This window comes from Crotalus tigris, unplaced genomic scaffold (genome assembly GCF_016545835.1).
Source record: "Crotalus tigris isolate CLP2741 ecotype Arizona unplaced genomic scaffold, ASM1654583v1 scf7180000020156.337934, whole genome shotgun sequence".
Taxonomy (NCBI): Eukaryota; Metazoa; Chordata; class Lepidosauria; order Squamata; family Viperidae; genus Crotalus; species Crotalus tigris.
In genome coordinates this window covers 187434-213356 of record NW_024097881.1, presented here as the reverse complement: position 1 = coordinate 213356, position 25923 = coordinate 187434, and the positions used below count along the sequence as shown (strand labels likewise).

The 25923-nt window shown below is 44.6% G+C and overlaps 1 protein-coding gene across 3 annotated transcripts in view; it reads right to left on the bottom strand.

The window, feature by feature from the left end:
* Window positions 1–25923, bottom strand: part of UVRAG (UV radiation resistance associated) — a 118094-nt gene that overhangs the window by 30346 nt on the left and 61825 nt on the right. For all 3 annotated transcript variants that reach the window (XM_039365702.1, XM_039365703.1, XM_039365700.1), the window contains 5 exons: window positions 22440–22566; window positions 15741–15825; window positions 12246–12333; window positions 9864–9924; window positions 7201–7366 (listed from right to left, as the gene is read on the bottom strand). In XM_039365702.1, the coding sequence (XP_039221636.1) occupies window positions 7201–7366; window positions 9864–9924; window positions 12246–12333; window positions 15741–15825; window positions 22440–22566 (527 nt within the window). The remainder of the gene's footprint in view (window positions 1–7200; window positions 7367–9863; window positions 9925–12245; window positions 12334–15740; window positions 15826–22439; window positions 22567–25923) is intronic.

Sequence of the window (25923 nt, the reverse complement as noted above, 5' to 3'; positions counted from 1 at the left end):
TGGGAGTTGAAGTCCAGACCTCTTTAAAGGTGTCAAGGTTGAGAAACACTGACAGCATCTGCCTTGAATCCAAACTACTGTACTTTTCAAAGCCTAAAACCCTGGCTTGTTTTTTAACACCTCCCACCTGCTTCTAATCTCACATTAAAAACACATGTGGCTTAGAGACTGATTTTCTCCTAATCAGACCTTTTTTTTTTTTTTTGCTTGTGTTTCAAACTGAACTTGGGAAGCCCCAGAGAGATGCAAATCCGCAAACGTGAAAAGAGAAAGAGGCTAACGAAGCTTGGATGAAGAAATCTGGAGTGAAAGTATTTCCTCAGCTGATGTTCTCCCAACACCGCAGGGCTTAAACTTCGATTCGGGGAGAAGTAAAAATGTGAAAGTGATCTTTCGGAGAGCATTGCGAGTTTACCCGAATCGTTTGATTAAGTGTAATGGCTGTGCAATTTTGCATACTGCACATTAACGCAAATTTGCAGACCTTGGATGCTGACATTCTTTCCAACCCCTTGCAACTCTGGTTAGTATCAGTGGAGACGAAGAGGATCAAAGATTACAATGGAGCAATCAGCAACATTTCAAGCCGTTGCCCTACTGCCCTTCCCATGAGGACCTAATGGAAGAAAAATAAATAGGGTTCCCCCCCCCTTCTCCTAGCTTGTTTTTTCAACTTGATCTTTCTTTCATCAGCTTCTTCCCTCACACCAGATTTAATCCTATTCTATTTTTGGAGTCACTGTGCTGCCAGAAAGAGGCATGGACAGCATGCTGAGCCCTCTTGTATAATTTCTTTCCAAATTTCTGGGAAAAAAATAATAAGGGTGCAAGTCCACAGAAAATGCCAAGTGTTCCAGTATCTCAGGGGCTGCCACAAAGAAGAACGGGGTCAAACTATTCTCCAAAGCACCTGAAGGCAGGAGAAGAAGCAACGGATGGAAACTAATCAAGGAGAGAAGCAACCTAGAACTAAGGAGAACAATTAACCAGTGGAACCGCCTGCCTCCAGAAGCGGTGAATGCTCCAACACTGGAAGTTTTTAAGAAGAGACTGGAGAGCCATTTGTTTGAAATGGTACAGGGTTTCCTGCCTGAGCAGCGGGTTGGACTAGATGACCTCCAAGGTCCTTTCCAACTGTTATTCTATTCTATTCTATTCTATTCTATTCTATTCTATTCTATTCTATTCTATTCTATTCTACTCTACTTTACTCTATCCCCATCCTCATATATTCTATTTCTATTCTATTCTATTCTATATCTATTCTGTTCTATCCCATCCCATCCCATCCCATCCCATCTTCTATTCTATTCTATTCTATTCTATTCTATTCTATTCTATTCTATTCTATTCTATTCTATTCTATTCTGTTCTATTCTATTCTACTCTACTCTACTTTACTCTATTCCCATCCCCATATATTCTATTCTATTCTATTCTATTCTATTCTATTCTATTCTATTCTATTCTATTCTATTCTATTCTATTCTATTCTATTCTATTCTATTCTATTCTATTCTATTCTATTCTATTCCTTATTCCTATTTCTATTCCAGTGGTGGCGAACCTATGGCACAGGTGCCAGAGGTGGCACTCAGAGCCCTCTCTGTGGGCACGTGCGCCGTCGCCCCAGTCCTAGGCTTTCAGCTGGGTTTTATAAAACCTTTTTGCTCTAGGCCTCCGCTGCGGTATGCAAAAAAAAAAAAAAAGGTTCAATCAATCAATCAATTTCAACTTTTGCGGGGAAAAAAAAAGATCTTGCAAAGTTGGAATTGATTGATTGAACTTTTTAGTCCCACCCAGTTCTGCTGTTACCACCGCAGCCACGCCCACCCAATGGGCCACGCCCACCCGGCACTCGACGATGCATAAGTGGGTTTTGGGTTGCAGTTTGGGCACTCGGTCTCTAAAAGGTTCGCCATCACTGTTCTATTCTAATCTATTCTATCCGCAGTTTTATAGCTTCTTGTCTTCTAACATGTGTTGGAAAACAAATAATTGTAGGAGAAGAGCAGGAAGAGCTTGCAGGGCGGAGTTAAATGTGTCATCAGTTTACAGTCCTTATGTTGCCACAAGCGATCCAACGCCAGCTCCTCTTGAATCCCATGGACTCTTAACTAATTCCAATTCATGATGATCATTACTTGACTAGATTCTTGTGTATAGGCCTGAGCAGTAAATCTTCCAAGCTGAAACTTAACGGAGGATCTCGATCCTTTGCGCTTGACAATAATTCGCTAGTTGATGGAAAAACTATTGACAGCGTCCCATATAGCACTGCTTCCAAACATTCCCTTCTTTTTATTCTCTCTCTCTCTCTCTCTCTCTCTCTCTCTCTCTCTCTCTCTCTCTGTGTGTGTTTGTGTGTTTGTATTTGTTTTCTGAGGTTTCCGCGGGTATTTGTATGTAGGTCTTTGGTTATTCGGGTTTTCTCCCGCGTAAAATTGGAAGTGTCGAATCGAAACGTCGCCAAGACACTTCCAATTTTACGCGGGAGAAAACCCGAATAACCAAAACCTACATATACATACATACATACATTCTTCCAATACTTAGGAAAAAAAAACAGCCAAAGATTAAGTATTCAGGTCAAATCCTTGTGTGTGATGTGCTGAATTTGCAAAACACCTTAAAGCACGGGTCTACAAACTCGGCCCTTTTATGACTGGTGGACTTCAACGCCCAGAATTCCTCAGCCAGGCACGTGTGCCTGGCTGAGGAATTCTGGGAGTTGAAGTCCACCAGTCATAAAAGGGCCAAGTTTGAAGACCTCTGCCTTAAAGTGTTACTTACGCCTGATGCAGGATCCAATCTGAGTCAGTGGCCGGGACCATAGGTTTAGGTCTTCAAAGCTTTTGGACTTTGTGCTGGAGTCCAATCTCAGGGAAAGCTTAGAAAACCGAACCGTTGGTTCCGGTCACTGACCCAGATTGGATCCTGCAACGTTATCTTGGGACACCCATATTCGCCTTCATTTGTGTTACACCTGACTGCATGATGGAATAAATAGCAAACGACAGCACATCTGGTGAATGTTCCTGCTAAAAACATTTTGGCACACTTGTGCAAAGCAGCTTTTGGAATTGGGAAATCAGAAGCAGCTGCTTTGCCATCCTTTTTTTATACATACATATAGAATATTTTATTAATTTTCTGTTATTACCATTCCTTAATGCTTAATGAAGGTGTTGTCTGGGTTAGTTTATTATATTTAGTAATACCAGTTAAGTTCTTACACTCTATCCTGTTTTTCCAGCCACTGATAGAATAGGTTCCATGTTTGAAAATATACTGTATCTTTTTTTTTTCTTTAATTCTCAGTTGCTTTACTGTCCTATGTGAGCGTGAGATAGTAAACTTTATTTCAACCAAGGAGGTCTTGGCAGAAACCTGAAGGGTTTTTTTTTTTTTTATTGAAGAGTTTTATAAAAGTTACAATATAAACCCCAAAACCAACCCACCTTAAACTCCCCCTCTCCCTCCCCCACTTCCCAGAGCTGAATACAGGGTTACAATTATAATAATCATAATCTAACTAACATTAACCAACTATATCAATAACCAAGTCCATAATGCGCTTTAACTCCCCTTTAGCATAAATATAAACAAATTAAAGCAAACATAATAATAATAAAAACATAAACAAACATAATATCCTAATTATTAAACTAATTATTAAACAATACAATATCCAAATTGTTAAACAATACTAATACTAAAATAATAATAATATTCCACTATAATAAACTATTAATAATACTCTAAGATTTACTCATAAACTAAGTGGAACTTTTTAGTCCCATATTTAGTCCCATAATTAAAACCTGAAGGGGTTTTAATTCTCCGCTTTAAAAACAAACCGTGTTTTACTGACTACTATTTAGACTTCTCTACCTACTCCCAAAGGCCTTGTGTTTCCTATGGCTTCAACACTGTTGGAAGTCACAAAGAAGGGGGAGTCAAGCTCTTCTCCAAAGCACCTGAAGGCAGGACAAGAAGCAACGGATGGAAACTAACCAAGGAGAGAAGCAACCTGGAACAAAGGAAAAACTTCCTGACAGTTAGAACAATTAACCAGTGGAACAACCTGCCTCCAGAAGCGGTGAATGCTCCAACACTGGAAGTTTTTAAGAAGAGACTGGACAGCCCTTTGTCTGAAATGGTATACGGTCTCCTGCTTGAGCAGGGGGTTGGACTAGAAGACCTCCAAGGTCCCTTCCAACTTTGTTATTCTGTTTCACAAGGCCTCAGAGCTTTGCTTCAGGCCCGTACGCCAACATGGCGAAGCTGCAGTTGCCTTCAATGTGGGGATGCAACTGAGCTGCAGGCGCTGACCTCCAGGGATCAGCATGATGCATGAGGTCTTCTTGGAGAATAACTATCCCCAACAAAACAAGCAATCAAAAAAAAAGATGTTGAGACTCTAGAAAGAATACAGAGAAGAGCAACAAAGATGATTAGAGGTCTGGAGGCTAAAACATATAAGGAACGGTTGCTGGAATTGGGTATGTCTAGTTTAATGAAGAGAAGGATGAGGGGGGACATGATAGCAGCGTTCCAGTATCTCAGGGTTTGCCCCAAAGAAGAGGGAGTTAAGCTATTCTCCAAAGCGCCTGAAGGCAGGACAAGAAGCAACGGAGGGAAACTAACCAAGGAGAGAAGCAACCTAGAACTAAGGAGAAATTTCCTGACAGTTAGAGCAATTAACACATGGCTTGGACTCTTGAGATATAAGACTAAGTTAGAACAATTAACCAGTGGAACAACCTGCCTCCAGAAGCGGTGAATGCTCCAACACTGGGCGTTTTTAAGAAGAGGCTGGACAGCCATTTGTCTGAAATGGTATACGGTTTCCTGCCTGAGCAGGGGGTTGGACTAGATGACCTCCAAGGTCCCTTCCAACATTATTATTATTATTAACAACAACAACAACAAGCTATTAGTCACCTGGAATCACCTTTGGCCAGGTGGGTGGCATAAAAGTTTGACAAATCAACCAGAGGAAAGGAACAAGACACTGTTCAATAAATTAAGATGGCTTTCAAAAAATACGCCATCGGCTTTTCTTAGAACAAGCTTTTAGCTCTAAAGGCATACCCGCAAATCAGATCAATTACAATTTCTGAATCTCAGTCAGCGGGTCTAATTATCCACCAAGACCAAGAATGGGTTTATTTCAAGTCTACGAGAGATTGGAATTAGCTGACATGTGTCATCCTTGGCAGGTCACTAAAGTCAGAAGGAGCTAAAAGTGCCAAATCTGGACTTGCTTGAAAATCATTCTACTTCCTGATCAGAGGGGCTGATACTGTTTAGTTACTGTTTAGATTACGGAAGTTTTACATACTGAAATTAAGAGATGTTAAATGTCTATGGAGATTCTCAGTCACGAAAAGCACCTTCGGGACACAGAGATGTTAGTTTTACTTGGATATAGAATACGTGAGCAGATTCTGTTGAAGCGTATTAATTCTCCACCTGAGAAAAATTCAGAACTACTGTGAGAATATACTGCTACCCTTGCCAAATACACAGAGATTTTATAATCTTAATTAACAGAAGCCTAGGATTTTCCCTGCATTTTCCTTCAATGTAGTTAACATAAAAGCAATTTAAATCAATGGAGAAATTACTTGGCCTTCATTCTGCATTAAATCAATGGAGGTGAAAAGAACACGGTCAGATTAAGTAACGTTTCTGCTTTCAATCGTCATTCATGTCGGTAACTCTGGGTTGTACACCAGTTGCTCCTGTGCCTAAATTGGGGAGACTTTAGTCACTCCTGTCCTGGTCACCTCCCATGCGGACTACAGGTAGTTCTCGCCTTACAACCGTTCACTTAGTGACCGTTCAAAGTTACAACGGCGCTGAAAAAAGGGACTTAGGACCGTTTGTCACACTTACGACCGTTGCAGCATTCCTGTGATCACGTAATCAAAATTCAGATGCTTGGCAACTGACTTGTATTTACGACGGTATAGATCAGTGGTGGCGACCCTATGGCACGGGTGCCAGAGGCGGCACTCAGAGCCCTCTCTGTGGGCACGGGCGCCATCACCCCAGTCCTAGGCCTTCAGCTGGGTTTTATACAACCCTTTTGCTTTAGGCTTCTGCCACCGTGCGCAAAAAAAAAAAAAAAAAAGGTTCAATCAATCAGTCAATTTCAACTTCTCGCGGGGAAAAAAAAAGATCTTGCAAAGTTGGAATTGATTGACTGAACTTTTTAGTCCCACCCAGTCTGCCGTTCCCATGTAGCCACGCCCACCCAAGGGGCCACGCCCAGCCAATGGGCCACACCCATCCGGCACCCGACGATGGATAAGTGGATTTGGGGTTGCAGTTTGGGCACTCGGTCTCTAAAAGGTTCGCCATCACTGGTATACAGGGTCATGTGACCCCCTTTTGCGACCTTCTGACAAGTAAAGTCAATGGGGGAAGCCAGATACCCTTAACCACCTTGTTAACTAACTTAACGACTGCAGTGATTCACTTAACAACCTTGGGAAGAAAGATCGTAATGACTGTCTCGCTTAGCGACAGAAAGAGGGACATATAGGGAGTCCTCAACTTACAGCTATTTAGGGACTATTCGAAGTTACAACAGTACTAAAAAAAATGTGACTCGCAACCAGTCCTCGCACGTATGACCGTCGTAGCATTCCAACTGCCACGTGACCAAACTTGGGGAGCCTGGCAACCAGCGCGTATTTAAAATGGATGCAGCATCCTGGGGGGGGGGGAAATCATGTGACTGCCCCTTGCAGCCTTCCCAACTGGCTTCCAACAAGTTGAAGTCAATGGGGGCAAACCAGACTCGCTTAAGGACTGCGTGATTCACTTAATGGCAGCAGTGATCTGGCACAAAAAGGTCATAAAAATCAGGCACGACTCGCTTAATGACTCCCTGGGGGGGAGAGAGGAAGAGGGGGCATCATGTAATCTCCATCTGCAATTTTTTCCCCAACTGGCTTCCAACCAGCAAAGTCAACGGGGGGGGGGGGGGGAGGCAGGTCCGCTTAACGGCCTCATAACTCATTTAACAACCGCCTCGTTTATGACGGAGATTCTGGTCCAAAATTGCGGTCGTTAAGTCAAGGACTAGCTTTAAGCAAAAAAAAAACAACCATACTATCCTTTTAACTAAATATGTCCTGTTTCCTCTTCCCCCCCCCCCCACAAAAGAGTTAGAAAAATACTTACTCTCTCTCCTTCTCGGTCAGTTTGTCATTAATGTTATCTTTGATTGCCGAGCGGGAGCCCTTGTGAATGATTGGATACCTGAGTGGTACTTCCAGGAAGTAGGAGATCATAGAGACCAGGTGAGCCGTGTAGCCCAGAGCGACGGCTATGCTCCCGTCATCCTTCGCTGTAAGGTGCAAACAAGACCAATTTAAGCTTTAAGACTTAGTTGCCCTCTCCAGATTTTGGGGCGGTTCGTTTTTAATTGAAGAATTTATATTGCATTTGTGCGCTTTCCAAGTCCCAGCTGACTCCTCCAGGGGTCTGCCTGGAGAAATCCCTGCAGTTTTCCTGGCAAGATTTTGGAAGTGGTCAGTTTGCTTCCGAGGGCTGAGAGGAAGTGACTGTCTTTCAAGTCAGCCAACTGTTTAGTTCAGGGGTAGGCAACCTCGGCTCTTTTATGACATGTGGACTTCAACTCCCAGAATTCCTGAGCCAGCATGGTGGCTCAGGAATTCTGGGAGTTGAAGTCCACCAGTCATGAGGGAGCCATGGTTCCCCCATGTGGCTGAGGAATTCTGGGAGTTGAAGTCCACATGTCATGAAGGAGCCATAGTTCCCCCATGTGGCTGAGGAATTCTGGGAGTTGAAGTCCCCAAGTCATGAGGGAGCCATGGTTCCCCCATGTGGCTGAGGAATTCTGGGAGTTGAAGTCCCCAAGTCATGAGGGAGCCATGGTTCCCCCATGCTGGCTGAGGAATTCTGGGAGTTGAAGTCCACAAGTCATGAGGGAGCCATAGTTCCCCCATGCTGGCTCAGGAATTCTGGGAGTTGAAGTCCATGAGTCATGAAGGGGCCATAGTTCCCCCATGCTGGCTCAGGAATTCTGGGAGTTGAAGTCCATGAGTCATAAAAGAGCCACGGTTGCCTACCCCTGGTATAGTTCCTTGACTGGGATTAGAACTCACAGTCTCCTAGTGATTGGCCGACATTCACCCTGCCAGCTTACATGCCTAGGTCAGGACTAGAACTCACGCTCTCTTAGTGAGAGGCCCAAGGTCACCCAGCTGACTTTCACTCAAGCCTAAACCAGAACTAGAACTCACAAACTCCTGGTTTCTAGTCTGATGCCTTCTCCACCACACCAAATTGTCTTAATTAAGGTACGGATATCAAAACAGAAAGTGTCAATGGAAAAAAGAAGTTGAGCTGAATAAAAAAAGGGATTTCAAATGGCAATTTTCATGCCTTGCCACTGCTTTTAATTTCACTCAAAGTGAACCCTTTCGTGTAACGCCTTTCCCAAAATACCTCTTGTCCAGGGAGACCATCCTTCATGGCCAAAACAGCAGCCCCCTCCCCAAGGCCGTAGCCCCTGCTAGCTCACAGTCTCCTTAAATCAGTGGTTCTCACCCTTTTTAATGATGCGACCCCCAACCAGCCGTAAGTCGAGGACTACTCAACCGGTCGTAAGTCGAGGACTACTCAACTGGTGCAGCCTTAAATCTTCCTTGGAACATCTCAGTCCTTCCCTTCCTTCTTCTACCCTTCCTTTTTTTTTCTATACAGAAAACTCAGATTTATGGAAGGTAGAAGGAAGCGGAGGAACTAACTTATCGGGTTCTCTGTCTAGAAAACATTTTCTGAGGCAAAACCTTAAGGCACACATAAAACATCGGTATTTTTACTGGTATAAATTCGTGCCAAGGTTTTTAGCGACAAGAGACAACAGAGGAACCTTATGAAAAGAAATATTCCATTAAAAAAATAAGGTCTAGTGAAAGAGGGGAGGAGAGGGAAAAAAAAACCCTATTTCTTTACTTCCAAGCCTTTTGACTTTTATGGATTAACTTTATCCTCTGCGGTTCCAATCTATGTTTTCCATAGCTTCCTTCTTTTCATTTAATTTCTCCCTTCTTCAAAATAAAAAGATGAAAGTGACGCCATCAATGCAATTTATTTCCTTCTCCTCCCCAAAATGTTTAGCCACACTGTGGCACAACTGTGGGACCATGCATGAGTTTGTCAAAATATTAACAGCCTCACAAGCGCTATCAAATAGCAACCTTAAAAAAAAAAAAAAAATCCAGCCGTTGAGAACGATTAAAACAACTTCCTTTCCCTCCGCTATATCATCTCCCTTTTGCTCAAGTCCAATTCATCAACGTGCTATATAAAAAAGCTAAGATCATGCAAATTGTTTTGCATTGTTTCTTCGCTCTTTGGGGGGCTGCCCCCAAAGAAGAGGGAGTCAAGCTCTTCTCCAAAGCGCCTGAAGGCAGGACAAGAAGCAACGGATGGTAACTCATCAAGGAGAGAAGCAACCTAGAACTAAGGAGAAACTTTCTGACAGTGAGAACAATTAATCAGTGGAACCACCTGCCTCCAGAAGCGGTGAATGCTCCAACACTGGAAGTTTTTAGGAAGAGACTGGACAGCCATTTGTCCGAAATGGTGTAGGGTTTCCTGCCTGAGCAGGGGGTTGGACTAGATGACCTCCAAGGTCCGTTCCAACTTTATTACTATTACTAACAACAAGAACAAAAAAAACCCCACATTTTTAACCCAACTGATTTGGGTGGAGTGGGGGGGGGGAAAGGGGGGAATGGAGGCCTGAGCTATTCCATTGGCATGCTGCACAGTGCAATTAGATAACAAAATGAGCAGGTAAATGAGCCAGTTACCTTGAAAGTTTTCAGAATTGGGCAACTTCACTCCGCAAATAAAATAATCCTCTTGATCGTTCTGTGAAGAGTAGAAAAGAGAGGTTGCATCCGGGCCACGTTTGCTGATAAAACTCCCGATTCTGATAGCAAGCTAACATACTTAGTGTACATGCCTATATACACGCATGGATATATGTGTGTAAAGTAGCTTCCCCTGTCTGGCTCTGGGGGTGACTCCGTTTCCTAGCCGAGGGAGCAAGCATTGTCTGAAGATGCTTCCGTGGTCATGGGGGCAGCATGGCTCATGGAACACTGTGACCTTCCCAACAAAATGTTACCTGTTTATCTACTCACGCTTACTTGCTTTCAAACTGCTAGGGGGGCAGGAGCTGAGGCAAGGAATGGGAGCTCACCCCATTGAGCAGCACTCGGGTCTCAAACTTCATAAGCCCAGCATCTTTAACCACTGAGCCATCGCATGCATGCATCTGTCTGTCTATCTGCCTGCCTATCTACTATCCATCTATCCATCATCTACCTACCTACCTACCTACCTACCTACCTACTTACCTACCTACCTACCTCCATTATCTATCTATCTATCTATCTATCTATCTATCTATCTATCTATCTATCTATCTATCTATCTATCTATCTACCTACCTACCTACCTACCAACCATCATCTACCTACCTTACTATCTATCTACCTACCTACCTACCATCCATCATCTACTTACCTGACTATCTATGTATCTATCTATCTATCTATCTATCTATCTATCTATCTATCTATCTATCTATCTATCTATCTATCTACCTACCTACCATCTATCTATCTATCTATCTATCTATCTATCTATCTATCTATCTATCTATCTATCTATCTATCTATCTACCTACCATCATTTACCTACCTACCTACCATCTATCGACCTATCTCTCTATATTTATCTACCTACCTACTATCTATCTATCTATCTGTCAGTCTGTCTATCTATCTATCTATCTATCTATCTATCTATCTATCTATCTATCTATCTATCTACCTACCTACCTACCTACCTACCAACCATCATCTACCTACCTTACTATCTATCTATCTATCTATCTATCTATCTATCTATCTATCTATCTATCTATCTACCTACCTACCTACCTACCTACCTACCATCCATCATCTACTTACCTGACTATCTATCTATCTATCTATCTATCTATCTATCTATCTATCTACCTACCTACCTACCATCTATCTATCTATCTATCTATCTATCTATCTATCTATCTATCTATCTATCTATCTATCTATCTACCATCATTTACCTACCTACCTACCATCTATCGACCTATCTCTCTATATCTATCTACCTACCTACCTACTATCTATCTATCTATCTATCTATCTATCTATCTATCTGTCTGTCTGTCTGTCTGTCTGTCTGTCTGTCTGTCTGTCTGTCTGTCTGTCTATCTATCTACCTACCTCCATTATCTATCTATCTATCTATCTATCTATCTATCTATCTATCTATCTATCTATCTATCTATCTATCTATCTATCTATCTATCTATCTATCTATCTATCTACCTACCTACCTACCTCCATTATCTATCTATCTATCTATCTATCTATCTATCTATCTATCTATCTATCTACCTACCTACCTACCTACCTACCTCCATTATCTATCTATCTATCTATCTATCTATCTATCTATCTATCTATCTATCTATCTATCTGTCTGTCTGTCTGTCTATCTATCTATCTATCTATCTATCTATCTATCTATCATCCATCTATCTATCTATCTATCTATCTATCTATCTATCTATCTATCTATCTATCTATCTATCTACCTACCTACCTACCTACCTACCTACCTACCTCCATTATCTATCTATCTATCTATCTATCTATCTATCTATCTATCTATCTATCTATCATCTATCTATCTATCTATCTATCTATCTATCTATCTATCTATCTATCTATCTATCTACCTACCTACCTCCATTATCTATCTATCTATCTATCTATCTATCTATCTATCTATCTATCTATCTATCTATCTATCTATCTATCTATCTATCTATCTATCTATCTACGTACCTACCTACCTACCTACCTACCTAAAATTTGTTAAATTTATAGATTGCCTCTCCCACTTTATATAGTACATGACTGCCAAGTGTACTGGCCTCTCCCAGCCCTGTCACCCCTCTGAATTTAAGAACCCAGGATTGAATCTGGAAATACACAGATGCTTAAGCTAAGGTCACTTTTGTTCATAGATAGTTAATGTTTAGGATAACTGAAGTTCAGCCCCTTCTCCAAGGCAAAAGCCGGACACTTAACTCAACTCCTGAACCGGCCATTCTTAGAGAATCCATCACTCACCGTATCAATAGGATAAATACAGGAAAGCTCTGATAGCAATTGCCTACATCGGATCGTCAGCTGAGCGTTGGTTTTCAAGACTTGCTCTCTAGGGAAGGAGACAGAAACCGGTCAATGGTGCAACCATGGCTTCCTGAAGGAGCTGTCGACACCCTCATTCTGAGAAATTACTGGTTCTGCCCCGCTGAGAGAAGTGCAGCATTGTTAGCTTTTAAAGTCCCGGTGTAGCTGACTAAAATGGCTAACTTTAACAAGGATACATTTCCTGTGTAATACGCTGACAGGCCATTAGGGAAAAAAAAAAACACGATGGCTTGGCAAGTTTTATCTGAGGATCTGGTTCATAGAAGAAACTCCACAGATGAATTTATCTGGGCGGAAGGGATGCGTAAGGAAGAATGTCCAACTAAGTAACAAAAAGTGTTCATTTCTGGAAATTGTTCCCACCATCAGGACTTCTTCTTTCTTTTTTTTAATTGAAAAGTTTTATACAAATTATTACAATACAATATCCCTCCCTCCCTCCCCCCCAACCCTAACCCCCCCCTCACTTCCCAGAGCTGATTACAGGGTTACAAATAAGCGAACAAATTCTAACTAAGCTTATCCAACTATACCAATAACCAAATCCATAAAATACTTTAACTCAAATACAAGAAAATTTTAAAGAAAAACAAAAATAACAACGAGGACTTCTTGAAAAAGTATTGTTAAGGTACAGCAGGGGGTTCCAAACCGGGGGTGCGAGACGATATTCCAAGAGGTGCGAAAACTTGGGTTTTCAAAACTATAGTGTATTTGCATAATTGGTGGCTGTTATTTCGAACGTTTGTAAAGGGCGCGAGAATATATCAGAAGCGTTCCAGGGGGTGTGGGGTATAGAAAAGGTTGGAAGCCGCTGAGGTACAGTACAGACAGGGATAGGCAACCTTGGCTCTTTTATGACTGGTGGACTTCAACTCCCAGAATTCCTGAGCCAGCCATGCTGAGGGAAAAATGGAGAGGTTTCCATGCTGGCTCAGGAATTCTGGGAGTTGAAGTCCACAAGTCATGAAGGAGCCAAAGTTTCCCCATGCTGGCTGAGGAATTCTGGGAGTTGAAGTCCACAAGTCATGAAGGGACCATAGGTCCCCCGTGCTGGCTCAGGAATTCTGGGAGTTGAAGTCCACGAGTCATGAAGGGGCCTTAGTGCCCCCATGCTGGCTCAGGAATTCTGGGAGTTGAAGTCCATGAGTCATGAAGGGACCATAGTTCCCCCATGCTGGCTGAGGAATTCTGGTAATTGAAGTCCACTAGTCATGAAGGGGCCAAAGTTCCCCCATGCTGGCTCAGGAATTCTGGGAGTTGAAGTCCACAAATCATGAAGGGGCCATAGTTCCCCCGTGCTGGCTCAGGAATTCTGGGAGTTGAAGTCCACGAGTCATAAAAGAGCCAAGGTTGCCTACCCCTGGTATAAAGGAAACTTCACAGGAAAATGATAAACACAAAAATCAGCCACTGTTTCTGTCTAAACGCCTTCCTTCGCCGCAAATGAGGGATTTCAATACTTTAATTTGTAACATCGGTGTCCAATTTACAATTCTTGGTACTTCATGGGTATTTCTTAAGATCCTGGGCCACCCTTCCCCTTTAGCTTTCGATCAGCAGGTATTCTTTAGCTCTTGTGACAGGAGAATTGGCCACTAACTATACATGTTGTTGTTATTGTTTTCAGCCACCAAGTCATGTGTCATAGTTCCGACTAATGAAACACTAATATTAGCAGCGTTGACATCATGCCCAACTCCCCATGACCCCAAGGACCCCAGAACACCAGCCCCCCCCCGTCCTCCACTATCTCCCTGGGTCCACTCAAACCTATGTCCACTGCATCAATGACACTGTCTATTTACTTCATTTATTTGGCCAAGGGTGACTAGACACACAAGCAATTTGTTTCCAGTACTGAAGCATTCAGTGGACTTGCAAAACAACAGAAAATAATAATAATAACAGCAAGAGGAGGAGGAGGAGGAGAACTGGAGGAGATAACAAAATACAAAGACCTACAAATAGAAATAGAAAGACTGTGGCAAAGGCAAGCAAGGGTAGTACCAATAGTCACAGGCGTCTTGGGTGCGATCCCAAAACAACTGGAGCACCACTTGAACACCATTGGCATTGACAAATTCGCCATTAGTCAATTGCAAAAGGAGGCCTTACTAGGAACTGCTTCCATCCTGCGACGATATCTGTAATACCATCAAACATCCAGATCTGCCTATCCCAGGTCCTTGGTAAGGACTCGATAGGTAGACAAAAATGCCAAATCCAGTCTGAACATCTGGCTGACTATGCGAATAATAATGAAGAAGAAGAAGAAGAAGAAGAAGAAGAGGAGCAGGAGGAGGAGCAGGAGGAGGAGCAGGAGGAGGAGGAAGGGGAGGAGAAGGAGAAGAAGAAGAGGAAGAAGAAGAAGAAGAAGAAGAAGGGAGCAGGAGAAGGAGGAGAAGAAGAAGAGGAGGAGGAGGAGAGAGAAGAGAGGAGAAGAAGAAGAAAAAGAAGAGGAAGAGGAAGAAGAAGAAGAAGAAGAAGAAGAAGAAGAAGAAGAAGAAGAAGAAGAAGAAGAAGAAGGGAGCAGGAGAAGGAGAAGGAGGAGAAGAAGAGGAGGAGGAGAGAGAAGAGAGGAGAAGAAGAAGAAGAAGAAAAAGAAGAGGAAGAGGAAGAAGAAGAAGAAGAGCCAATAAAGTAAAATAATAAATAATATTGCAGCCACACAACATGGGTTAATATATATACATGTTAGATTAAAAAAAACCCGCAGTAGTCACTGTATTTTGTCAGCTGCAGGAATTGTTCAGCAGAGGGATGAACACCTAATTTTCGCAGCGACTAATCAGTTTATCTAATTAACTCTGTCTAAGCATCTCACCCCCCTTTTACCTTCCCTCTTTCCCAACATCAGAATCTTTTCCAAGGAGTCCTCTCTTCTCATTTAGGGGCCCATGTATTTGAGTTTCAGCTTCAATATCTGTCCTTCCAAAGAACAGTCAGATTTAAATATCCTTTAGGCCAGTGGTTCTCAACCTGTGGGTCGGGACCCCATTTGGGGTCGAACGACCATTTCACGGGGGTCGCCAAACAACGCAGTCCGCCATTTTTTCCCCCTTTTCCTTAGCTGTGCTACTCCCTTTTATTCTATTGGCTTTTGAAAGCCAATAGAATAGACTCTCTTGAATAGAGTCTAATTCTATTGGCTTTCAAAAGCCAATAGGAATTGTCCAGGCTGTCTCTGCCCTGCTGAGCCCGCCAAAAGTCCCATTCTGCAAACGGTGCTGCACCAGTTGAGTAGTCCTCGACTTACGACCAGTTGAGTAGTCCTCGACTTACGACCGGTTGGGGGGTCACGGCATTAAAAAGGTTGAGAACCACTGCTTTAGGATAACTGTATATGAACAAGCAGAATATAGGCAAATCTCCCTGCCCCCTTCCAACCCATTTTAAGAGTCCCTTTACCTCTTGGCTGTGCATTCCTTCCTTAATTCTTGCAGGGGTTCCTTATCTAGTCGGAGCTTTGAATGTTCCTCTTCAAATACTTTTCCTACCAAAATCATTTGAGGAAGAAAATATCTGAGGTTACTCTTGAGTAGCAAAGATTGGCAATTAAGCAACACTATTTAATTAGTTAAACCATTGGTGATATATAAGATCATTCTCCGGTATTATCTGGTGCCAAATCTCTAATCCTCCAATAAGACAGGCCTATTCTGCTATAGCCCTTGTCCTCCAGAACAGAGGTGGGGAAATGATGGCTCTTTTATGACTTATGGACTTCAACTCCCAGAATTCCTGAGCCAGCATGGCTGGGAGTTGAAGTCCACAAGTCATATAGGAGAGATAGTTTCCCCCATGCTGACTCAGGAATTCTGGGAGTTGAAGTCCGCAAGTCATGAAGGGGCCACAGTTCCCCCATGCTGGCTCAGGAATTCTGGGAGTTGAAGTCCGCAAGTCATGAAGGGGCCATAGTTCCCCCATGCTGGCTCAGGAATTCTGGGAGTTGAAGTCCATGAGTCATGAAGGGGCCAAAGTTCCCCCATGCTGACTCAGGAATTCTGGGAGTTGAAGTCCACAAGTCATGAAGGGGCCATAATTCCCCTATGTTGGCTGAGGAATTCTGGGAGTTGAAGTCCGTGAGTCATGAAGGGGCCACAGTTTCCCCATGCTGGCTCAGGAATTCTGGGAGTTGAAGTCCGCGAGTCATGAAGGGGCCACAGTTCCCCCATGCTGACTGAGGAATTCTGGGAGTTGAAGTCCGCAAGTCATGAAGGGGCCATAATTCCCCTATGTTGGCTGAGGAATTCTGGGAGTTGAAGTCCGTGAGTCATGAAGGGGCCACAGTTCCTCCATGCTGGCTCAGGAATTCTGGGAGTTGAAGTCCACGAGTCATAAAAGGGCCATCATTTCCCACCCCTGCTCTAGAATATTCTCCCTTTATATATCAAGATGACCCCATTGGTCTTTCACAAGGCTGTGAAAACTCGCTTGTGCAGTCAGATCAGGGGCCCTGAGTGTGCTAAGGCAGCGGTCCCCAACTTCTTTGGCTGCATGATTGGCGGCGACACATGGCTGTGGCAGGGAGAGAGGGAGGGGATGGGTTTGCATGTTCAACCTAATCCCACACATGCGCAAAAAAAAGCATTTTTTTTTTGCAAGCTTGCCCGCCGCTTGCGTGGTCTTGTTCTCAACCGGTCATGGACCGGTACTGGTCTGTAGCCCAGGGGTTAGAGACCCCTGTGTTAAGGTCTGTTTCCTGGCTGTATTAACATCCATAGTAATAGCTCTTCTTGGTGCCAGAAATACTGTCAGCATAATAATTTAATAGCTAAATAGCTTATGTAAAGATGTAATGTAGATGATGCAATAATAGGAATGACTCAGCAGGTGTGTGTATCCCTTTAAGAGTCTGAGTATAAAAGGGAAGTTTTTTGCTGGAGTCTTTCTCTCACTGGTCAGTTTGATTGCTGTAATTGCTGTGTATTGGAGTTTGCTGTTTCACCATGTGTATGTATTTTATTTCTAGTGTATCTTTCTAGATATAGTGTAATAGTAATAGTAATAGTAGTAAAGTTGGAAGGGATCTTGGAGGTCATCTAGCCCAACCCCCTGCTCAGGCAGGAAGCCCTACACCATTTCAGACAAATGGCTGTCCAGTCTCTTCTTAAAAACTTCCAGTGTTGGAGCATTTACTGCTTCTGGAGGCAGGTAGTTCCACAGATTAATTGTTCTAACTATCAGGAAGTTTCTCCTTAGTTCTAGGTTGCTTCTCTCCTCTCCTAATGTAAACCATCATTTAATTACAAACCACTGTTTACTATATTTACTCCTGGGTTACATCAGCGCAATAAGATTGTGCATGCTCTGACAAATATTTATTTTGTACAGTCTTAATTGTTTTGTTTCTGAGGGGTCCCTGGTGCTCTCCGAGCTTGGCTGTTTGCTTGCAGACGTTTCACTTGGGCTAGTCTAGCCCTAGCACTGATGACGTTACCTAGCTGGGTCATGAAATGTCTGCAAGAAAACCACCAAGCTCAGAGAGCACCAAGGACCCCTCGTTTCAACCCTGAGCTGCAAATATTCTTCTTTATTGGTGCTTTGCTTTTACGTCTTATGAAAGCGACCCAGAGTTGCTTGTTGAGATGGGTGGCTATAGAAATCAAATACATAAATCAACTTGAGAACTTAAGAGACAGCATAGCAACATTGTTCGGCGAGGATCTGAACCTCGGGATCTAGGATAAAAGCTGCAGAGTAAACCAATTACAGGCAGTCCTTGAGTTATGACCACAATTGAGCCCAAGATTTATGTTGCTAAGTGAAACATTTGTTAAGTGAGTTTGCCCCAGTTTACGACTTTTCTTGCCACAGTTGTTAACTCAATCATTGCATTTGTTAAGTTAGCCACATGGCTGTTAAGTGACTCTGGCTCCCCCGTGGACGTTGCTGGTCAGAAGGTCGCAAAAGGAAATCACGTGACCCCAGCCGTCATAAACATGAAGCAACTGCAGCCATCATAAATATGAACTGCAGCCATCATAAATATGAACCAATTGCCAAGCACCAGAATTTTGACGCCATGACCATGAGGATGCCGCAACAGTTGCATGAAAAAGGTCATAAGTCACTTTGTTCAGTGCGTTGCAACTTTGAACGGTCACTACATGAACCGTTGTTAAGTCGAGGACTACCTGAATTTGGGCTAACTAGCCTCTCCTAACATTATTACTGTGGATCAATTCAGCTGAAGTGCAGTTCTCAATGTTCCTTGGTAGTTTATTCAATTTAAGCAGTCTTCAGTCCCGCATCTGCTAGAGCAGTGATGGCGAACCTTTTAGAGACCGAGTGCCCAAACTGCAACCCAAACCCCACTTATGCATCGTCGGGTGCCGGGTGGGTGTGGCCCATTGGGTGGGCGTGGCTGCAGTGGTAACGGCAGACTGGGTGGGACTAAAAAGTTCAATCCATCAATTCCAACTTTGCGAGATCTTTTTTTCCCCCGCGAGAAGTTGAAATTGACTGATCGATTGAACCTTTTTTTTTTTGCACAAGGCAGCGCAGGCCTAAAGCGAAAAGGTTTTATAAAACCCAGCTGAAGGCCTGGGGCGACGGCGCGCGTGCCAATAGAGAGGGCTCTGAGTGCCGCCTCTGGCACCCGTGCTATAGGTTCGCCACCACGGTGCTAGAGCTTTTGAAGAAACGAACAGAGATTCTTAAAGCAGCACAGTCATTTCATAGGAAATTGAAGCAAGCAGATAAAAAGAATGTTTATGATTTATACACCTTTGGAATGCGACATTCATGTCCTATTCTGCTAAACCAGAGGAGAGTTAATTTGCAGAATATTAAATTAGTCTCCTCTGATCGCAAAGTAAGATATGGGGAAGGTTTTTCTGGTTTCAACTAAACTGGACATTTTAGAGAATTTTGAACAAGGGCTGGTTGCAATTGTTCCGTTCTTGAAAATATCTTTCCAGAAGAGGTGTTATTCGCTCATGTGCTCTGGGATTCCCAGTTCACATTCTGGCCCTGAAGTCTCAGAGAGTTTTAACATGATTTTTGGACTGATCACCCCCCTATTAAGGGCGTGTATGTTCTTCTTGGCTTTATTCTCAGGATTAGGAATATTTCAACACGTCAGAAAGGGTGAACTTTTCACACATAAGAGATGGCCTAAAGCCTTGGAAGGATAACTCCACATTTGATACATAGCAACCGACGGCTGTGTTATCTGTCAACCTCCGAAGCAGCTTTGCTTGGCAAAGGAATGGATTTGGAAGCATTTGGGTTGTGTTTGTAAGAGCTATTTTTATATCATTTCCCCCCCCCCCCCCAGATTGTTATTCTCTTTTTTGTTTCAAAATTGAGTACAGGCATGTCATTCCTACTGTTACATTTTAAGGAAGGGGTCTAGTCACGAAGACAGGATTTTGCTATTCACTGGTGTTTCACTCATTATAGGTCAGGGGTAGGCAACCTTGGTTCTTTTATGACTGGTGGACTTCAACTCCCAGAATTCCTGAGCCAGCATGGGGGAACTATGGCCCCTTCATGACTCGTGGACTTCAACTCCCAGAATTCCTGAGCCAGCTCCGCTGAGGGGAAAGAGAGAGGTTTCCAAGCTGAGCCATGCTGGCTGAGGAATTCTGGGAGTTGAAGTCCACGAGTCATAAAAGAGCCACGGTTGCCTACTCCTGTTCTAGGTTGTCCCCAACTTATGGCCACCACTGCAATCAGAATTTCTGTTACTAAGTAAGATGGTGGTGAAGTTGTTGTTGTTGTGAAGTGGTGTCCGACCCATCGCGACCCCATGGACCACGTTCCTCCAGGCCTTCCTGTCCTCTACCATCTTCTGGAGTCCATTGAAGCTCACGCCTCCTGCTTCAGGGACTCCATCCAGCCACCTCCTTCTCTGTCGTCCCCTTCTTCTTTTGCCCTCCATCTTTCCCAGCATCAGGCTCTTCTCCAGTGAGTCCTTCCTTCTCATTAGGTGGCCAAAGTACTTGAGTTTCCACTTCAGGATCTGGCCTTCTCAAGAGCAGTCGGGGTTGATCTCCTCTAGGACTGACCGGTTGGATCGCCTTGCAGTCCAGGGGACTCGCAGGAGTCTTCTCCAACACCAGAGTTCAAAGGCCTCCATTCTTTTGGCACTCAGTCCAACTTTCACAGCCTTACATTGCAACTGGGAAAACCATGGCTTGACTATACGCACTTTTGTTGGCAGGGTGTTGTCTCTGCTTTTTAGTATGCTGTCTAGTTAAGTTGAGCCATGCCCAATTTTACCACTTTTTTTTTTTTTGCCATATTTGAATCATGCGGTTAAGAGAATCCAGCTTCCCTTATTTACTTTGCTTCTCTGAAGCTGGCTGGGAAAGTCACATTTTTTTAAAAATTCATTTCATTTGTATCCCGCTTCTTTTATTTTTACAAATAACTTAAGGCACCAAACATATCTAACACACCTTCCACCTCCTAATTTTCCCCACAACGGCCCGCACCCTGTGAGGTGGGGATTGAACTGAGAGTGACAGACCTAAGATCACCTAGTTGGCTTTCATAGCTAAGGCAGTGCTAGAACTCACAGTTTCCTAGTTTCCAGCTTGGCGCCTTAACCCAGAGGTCTCCAACCTTTCCGGGCTCAAGAACTGGAGGGAAGGAGAGCAGCTTCAAAATTGGTGTGTGTGTGTGTGTGTGTGTGTGTGTGCGTGCACAGGGTCATGCACACTGGCGCAGCACTAGCAGCTCGTTTGTGCAGGCGCTGGCGCCATGCACATGCGCGAATGGCAGCACATCTCCATGGCGGCTAGCAGCCCGTTTGCACATGAGCAAAAGGCTGCAGACACGCACCCCGCGCTAGCATCCCTGTTCACACCTGCGTAAACGTGGGTGGTAGCGGGCAGGAAATGCGTGCCCACATGTGCGTACACCAGCCAGCCTTTTCTGTGGCCGGCTGGCCAAGAGCCCTCGGCCCGATCCTGGGCCGTGGACCATAGGTTGAGGACCCCTGCCTTAACCACTAGATTGGCTAACCGCTAAACTGGCAGATGGTGATTACTGTTATACATGCCCAAATTTTCATCATGTCACTGTGGAGATGTCGCAACTTCCCCCCAGTCATAAGTGCGAGGATGAGTCACAAGTCACTTTTTTCAGTGTCGTTGTTAACTTTGAACAGTCACCAAACAAATCGTTGTAAGGCTATCTACCTGTAAATGCATTTTACTATAGAAATTATAGTTTGGGCTGTCTTCTTCAGACTTCATGAAGCAACGGGAGATATTGGGAGAAGATCTGGGATTAAGGCCTTGGCAACTTTGAACCACCAGGTTGGCTTGAGGGAGGAAACTTCTAATCTCATGACCTATGGCAAGGGTATCCAACCTTGGCAACTTTTAAGAGTTGTAGACTTCAACTAATCATCTTAATCTTCTTAATCATCTTCAACCAAGATGAGGAAGACTTGTGGACTTCAAGTAAGATGGTTAAGGGTTTGGACACAAAAACATGTGAAGAACGATTGCTGGATTTGGGAATGGCCAGTCTAGAGAAAAGGACTGGGGGGGACATGATAGCAGTCTTCCAGCATTTGAGGCGCTGCCACAAGGAAGAGGGGGTCAGGTTGTTCACCAGAGAACCAGAGGGAAGGACAAGAAACAATGGTTGGAAACTGACCAAAGGGAGAAGCAACCTGGAATTAAGGAGAAAGTTCCTGACAGTGAGGAGAATTAATCAGTGGAACAGCTTGCCACCAGAAATCGTGGGCGCTCCATCACTGGAGGTTTTTAAGAAGAGACTGGGCAGCCACTTGTCTGAGACGATATAGGTTCTGCTGCTTGAGCAGAGGGCTGGACTAGAAGATCTTCAAGGTCCCTTCCAGCTGTATTCTAATACAGCCGGACCTCGGGGAATTCTGAGAGTTAATCTACAAGTTTTACAGTTGCCAAGGTTGGACACTCCTGACCTACAGTAGCACCATTAAAGATGTCTGGCTAACCATCTTAGCAAGCCACCAGGTACATAAGGAAGTCAGTAATAAAGAACCAAAGCCTGCCAAATTTTCTCTCTCTCTCTCTCTTTTTTTTTTTCCAGGAGCAACCTGCTCTCAAACAACGCATCGTTCCTTGGTAGGGGGACAAGAAAGCTGGTCTCCTTTGCACTCACCTCTTTCAAGCAGCGAGCTGTGTTCCTTATGCAACAAGGCCACTTCCCGGCCGAGGGCTCTCCTCTGCCTCTCGAGCTCATTCTGAAGCACCAGGATCTTCAGCTGTAAACACTCACTCTTTTTTTTCTGTAAAAAAAAAATAACAACAGTCAAACAAAACGAAGATCGCTTAGCATATACGTAGAGCAGACATGTCAAACACAAGGCCCGGGGGCCGGATGCGGCCCGCAAAGTGGTTTCATGTGGCCTGTGAAGCCATCCTGGAAACAGTGAAGGAACGGCCCCTGCTGCCTTGCCCCTGGCTCAGGCCGGCTGGGAGCCAATGTACAATTTTGTGGTGGCCATCTATGCTGCAACGCATTCAGTCTTAGCTCCACAAGGCCATCTGGAAACAGCGAGGAACCAGCCCCTGCCACGTTGGCCCCTCCCCCTGGGTGCATGGTGGGGAGGTATCACTCTTTGTGAGAAATGCAGAAATGGACCATGCCTTGGCGCTTGCCCCGGTCCCGCCCCCTTCTGCCAGAGACCCCCAGATCTGTCCCACTCCTGCCCAGGCCCCCACAGGCACCCTTGACGCGAACGATGTAGAGCTGACCACACCCACCCAGTAGGCCACACCCACTCCATCCACGCCCACCCAGTAGGCTGCACCCACCCTGGATACACACCCCAGCCCCCCAAGGGCAACCACAATGCTAATGCGACCCTCAATGAAACTGAGTTTGACACCCCTGGATTAGATGATAGAGAGATAATGAATATATTAGATGATAGGTAGATGATAGATACATAGATAGATGATAGATAGATAGATAGATAGGCAGACAGACAGACAGATTAGATATATGAATGATTAGATATAAACAAGACAGATAATGAATAGATTAGATGATAGATAGATAGATAGATAGATAGATAGATAGATAGATAGATAGATAGATAGAGATAATGAATAGATTAGATCAGACATGTCAAACAAAGGCCTGCAAAGTGGTTTCATGTGGCCCATGAAGCCATCCTGGAAACAGTGAGGGAACGGCCCTCGCTGCCTTGGCCCTGGCTCAGGCCGGCCGGGAGCCAATGTACAATTTTGTGATGGCCATCTATGCTGAAACACATTCAGTCTTAGTTTCACAAGGCCGTCCGGAAACAGCGAGGAACCAGCCCCTGCCGTGTCGGCCCCGCCCCCTGGGTGCATGCTGGGGAGGTGTCCCCCTTTGTGAGGAATGAAGAAATGGACCATCGCCTGGAAGTGGCCAGCAAATGGCCCTCGCCTATGTCACCTATCCGGCTTGATGGGCTCTACCTCGTCCCACCCCCTTCTGCCAGAGACCCTCAGATCTGTCCCACTCCTGCCCAGACCCCCCCCCCAGGCACCCTTGATGCGAATGATGTAGAGCTGGCCACGCCCACCCAGTAGACCAAACCCACTCCATCCACGCCCACCCAGTAGGCCGCCCCCCGCCCCCCTGAGGGCAACCGCAATGCTGATGAGGCCCTCAATGAAATTGACTTTGACACCCCTGATGTAGACACTTCTGGGAGAAATGCTACCTGTTGAATGCTATACATTTCAGTGGAAAACCAGATTATAGCCCTCCCTGAAGAGGTTACCAACTGAACAGAACATTTGAACTGTGGGGTCCTGGGTGCTGGCTGAGCTTGGCTGTTTTCTTGCAGATGTTTCATGACCCAAATAGGTAACAGTGCTAAAAAGGAGGAGGAGGAGGAGGAGGAGGAGGAGGAAGAAAACCACAACAATAGGGTCCTTGGTACTCTCTGAGCTTGGCTGTTTTCTTCCAAATGTTTCGTTACCCAGCTAAGTAACATCATCAATGTTAGAAGGGATGGGTTTGCAAGGAGGAGGAGGAGGAGGAGGAGGATGACGACAATTCTGGGGTTCTTTGTGCTCTCTGAGCTTGGTTGCTTTCTTGCAGGTGTTTCCTTACCTGATGGTTGAAGGGTTTGAGTTTGACTTGTCTAGAGAAAACAAGGACTGGAGGGGACATGATTGCAGCAGTCCACTATTTGAGGGGCTGCCACAAAGAAGAGGGGGGTCCGCCTGTTCTCCAAGGCACCAGAAGGCAGGACAAGAAGTAACGGGTGGGAACTAATCAAGGAGAGAAGCAATGTGGAATTAAGGAGAAACTTCCTGACTGTGAGGATAATTAACCAGTGGAACAGCTGGCCTCCAGAAATTGTGGGCGTTTTAAGATGAGACTGGACGGCCACTTGTCTGGAATGGCCTAGGGGAGGGGTAGGCAACCCTGGCTATTTTATGACTCGTGGACTTCAACTCCCAGAATTCCTGAGCCAGCATGGGGGAACTATGGCCCCTTCATGACTTGGGGACTTCAACTCCCAGAATTCCTGAGCCAGCATGGGGGAACTATGGCCCCTTCATGACTCGCGGACTTCAACTCCCAGAATTCCTGAGCCAGCATAGGGGAACTATGGCCTCTTCATGACTTGCGGACTTCAACTCCCAGAATTCCTGAGCCAGCATAGGGGAACTATGGCCTCTTCATGACTTGCGGACTTCAACTCCCAGAATTCCTCAGCCAGCCCTGCTGAGGGGAAAGGGAGAGGTTTCCAAGCTGAGCTATACTGGCTGAGGAATTCTGGGAGTTGAAGTCCACAACTCATGAGGGGGTCATAGTTCTCTCATGCTGGCACAGGAATTCTGGGAGTTGAAGTCCACGAGTCATGAAGGGGCCATAGTTCCCCCATGTTGGCTCAGGAATTCTGGGAGTTGAAGTCCATGAGTCATAAAAGAGCTAAGGTTGCCTACCCCTGGTCTAGGGTCTCCTGCTTGAGCCGGAGGTTGGACTAGAAGACCTCCAAGGTCCCTTCCAGCTCTATCCTGATTGACTAGGCAACATCTTCAGTGCTAGAAGGGAGTGGGGTTTGCTCTCTGTTTATATTCAAGATATTTAAACATTTCCATGTAAACAGAGAACAAAACCCATTCCCTCCTAGCACTGATGATGTCACCTAGTTGGGTCATGAAATGTCCGCAAGAAAATAACTGACAATTCACCGCCCTAAGACTAAAACTCAAGTTATTGCACCACATACCTTTGCAAGCCGGAAACTCAACGCCATCACACCAGCCATCTTTCATGCAAAATCACCCACAGTGACATCTACACAAGTAATCCTCAACTTACAACAGTTCATTCAGTGGCCGTTCGAAGTGACAATGGCACTGAAAAAAAGGGACTTAGGACCATTTTTCACACGTGGGACCTTTGTAGCACAGTCACGGGATCAAAACACAAGAGACTCTGGAAACTGACTCGTACTCATGACGATTGCAGCGTCCCGGGATTACATGATCCCGTTTTGCATCCTTCTGGCAAACAAAATCAATGGGGAAACCAGATTCCGTTAACAGCCGTGTTACTAACTGAACTGCAGTGGTTCACTTAACAACTGTAGCAAGAAAGGTCGTAAAACAGGGGCAAAACTCACTTAACAAAT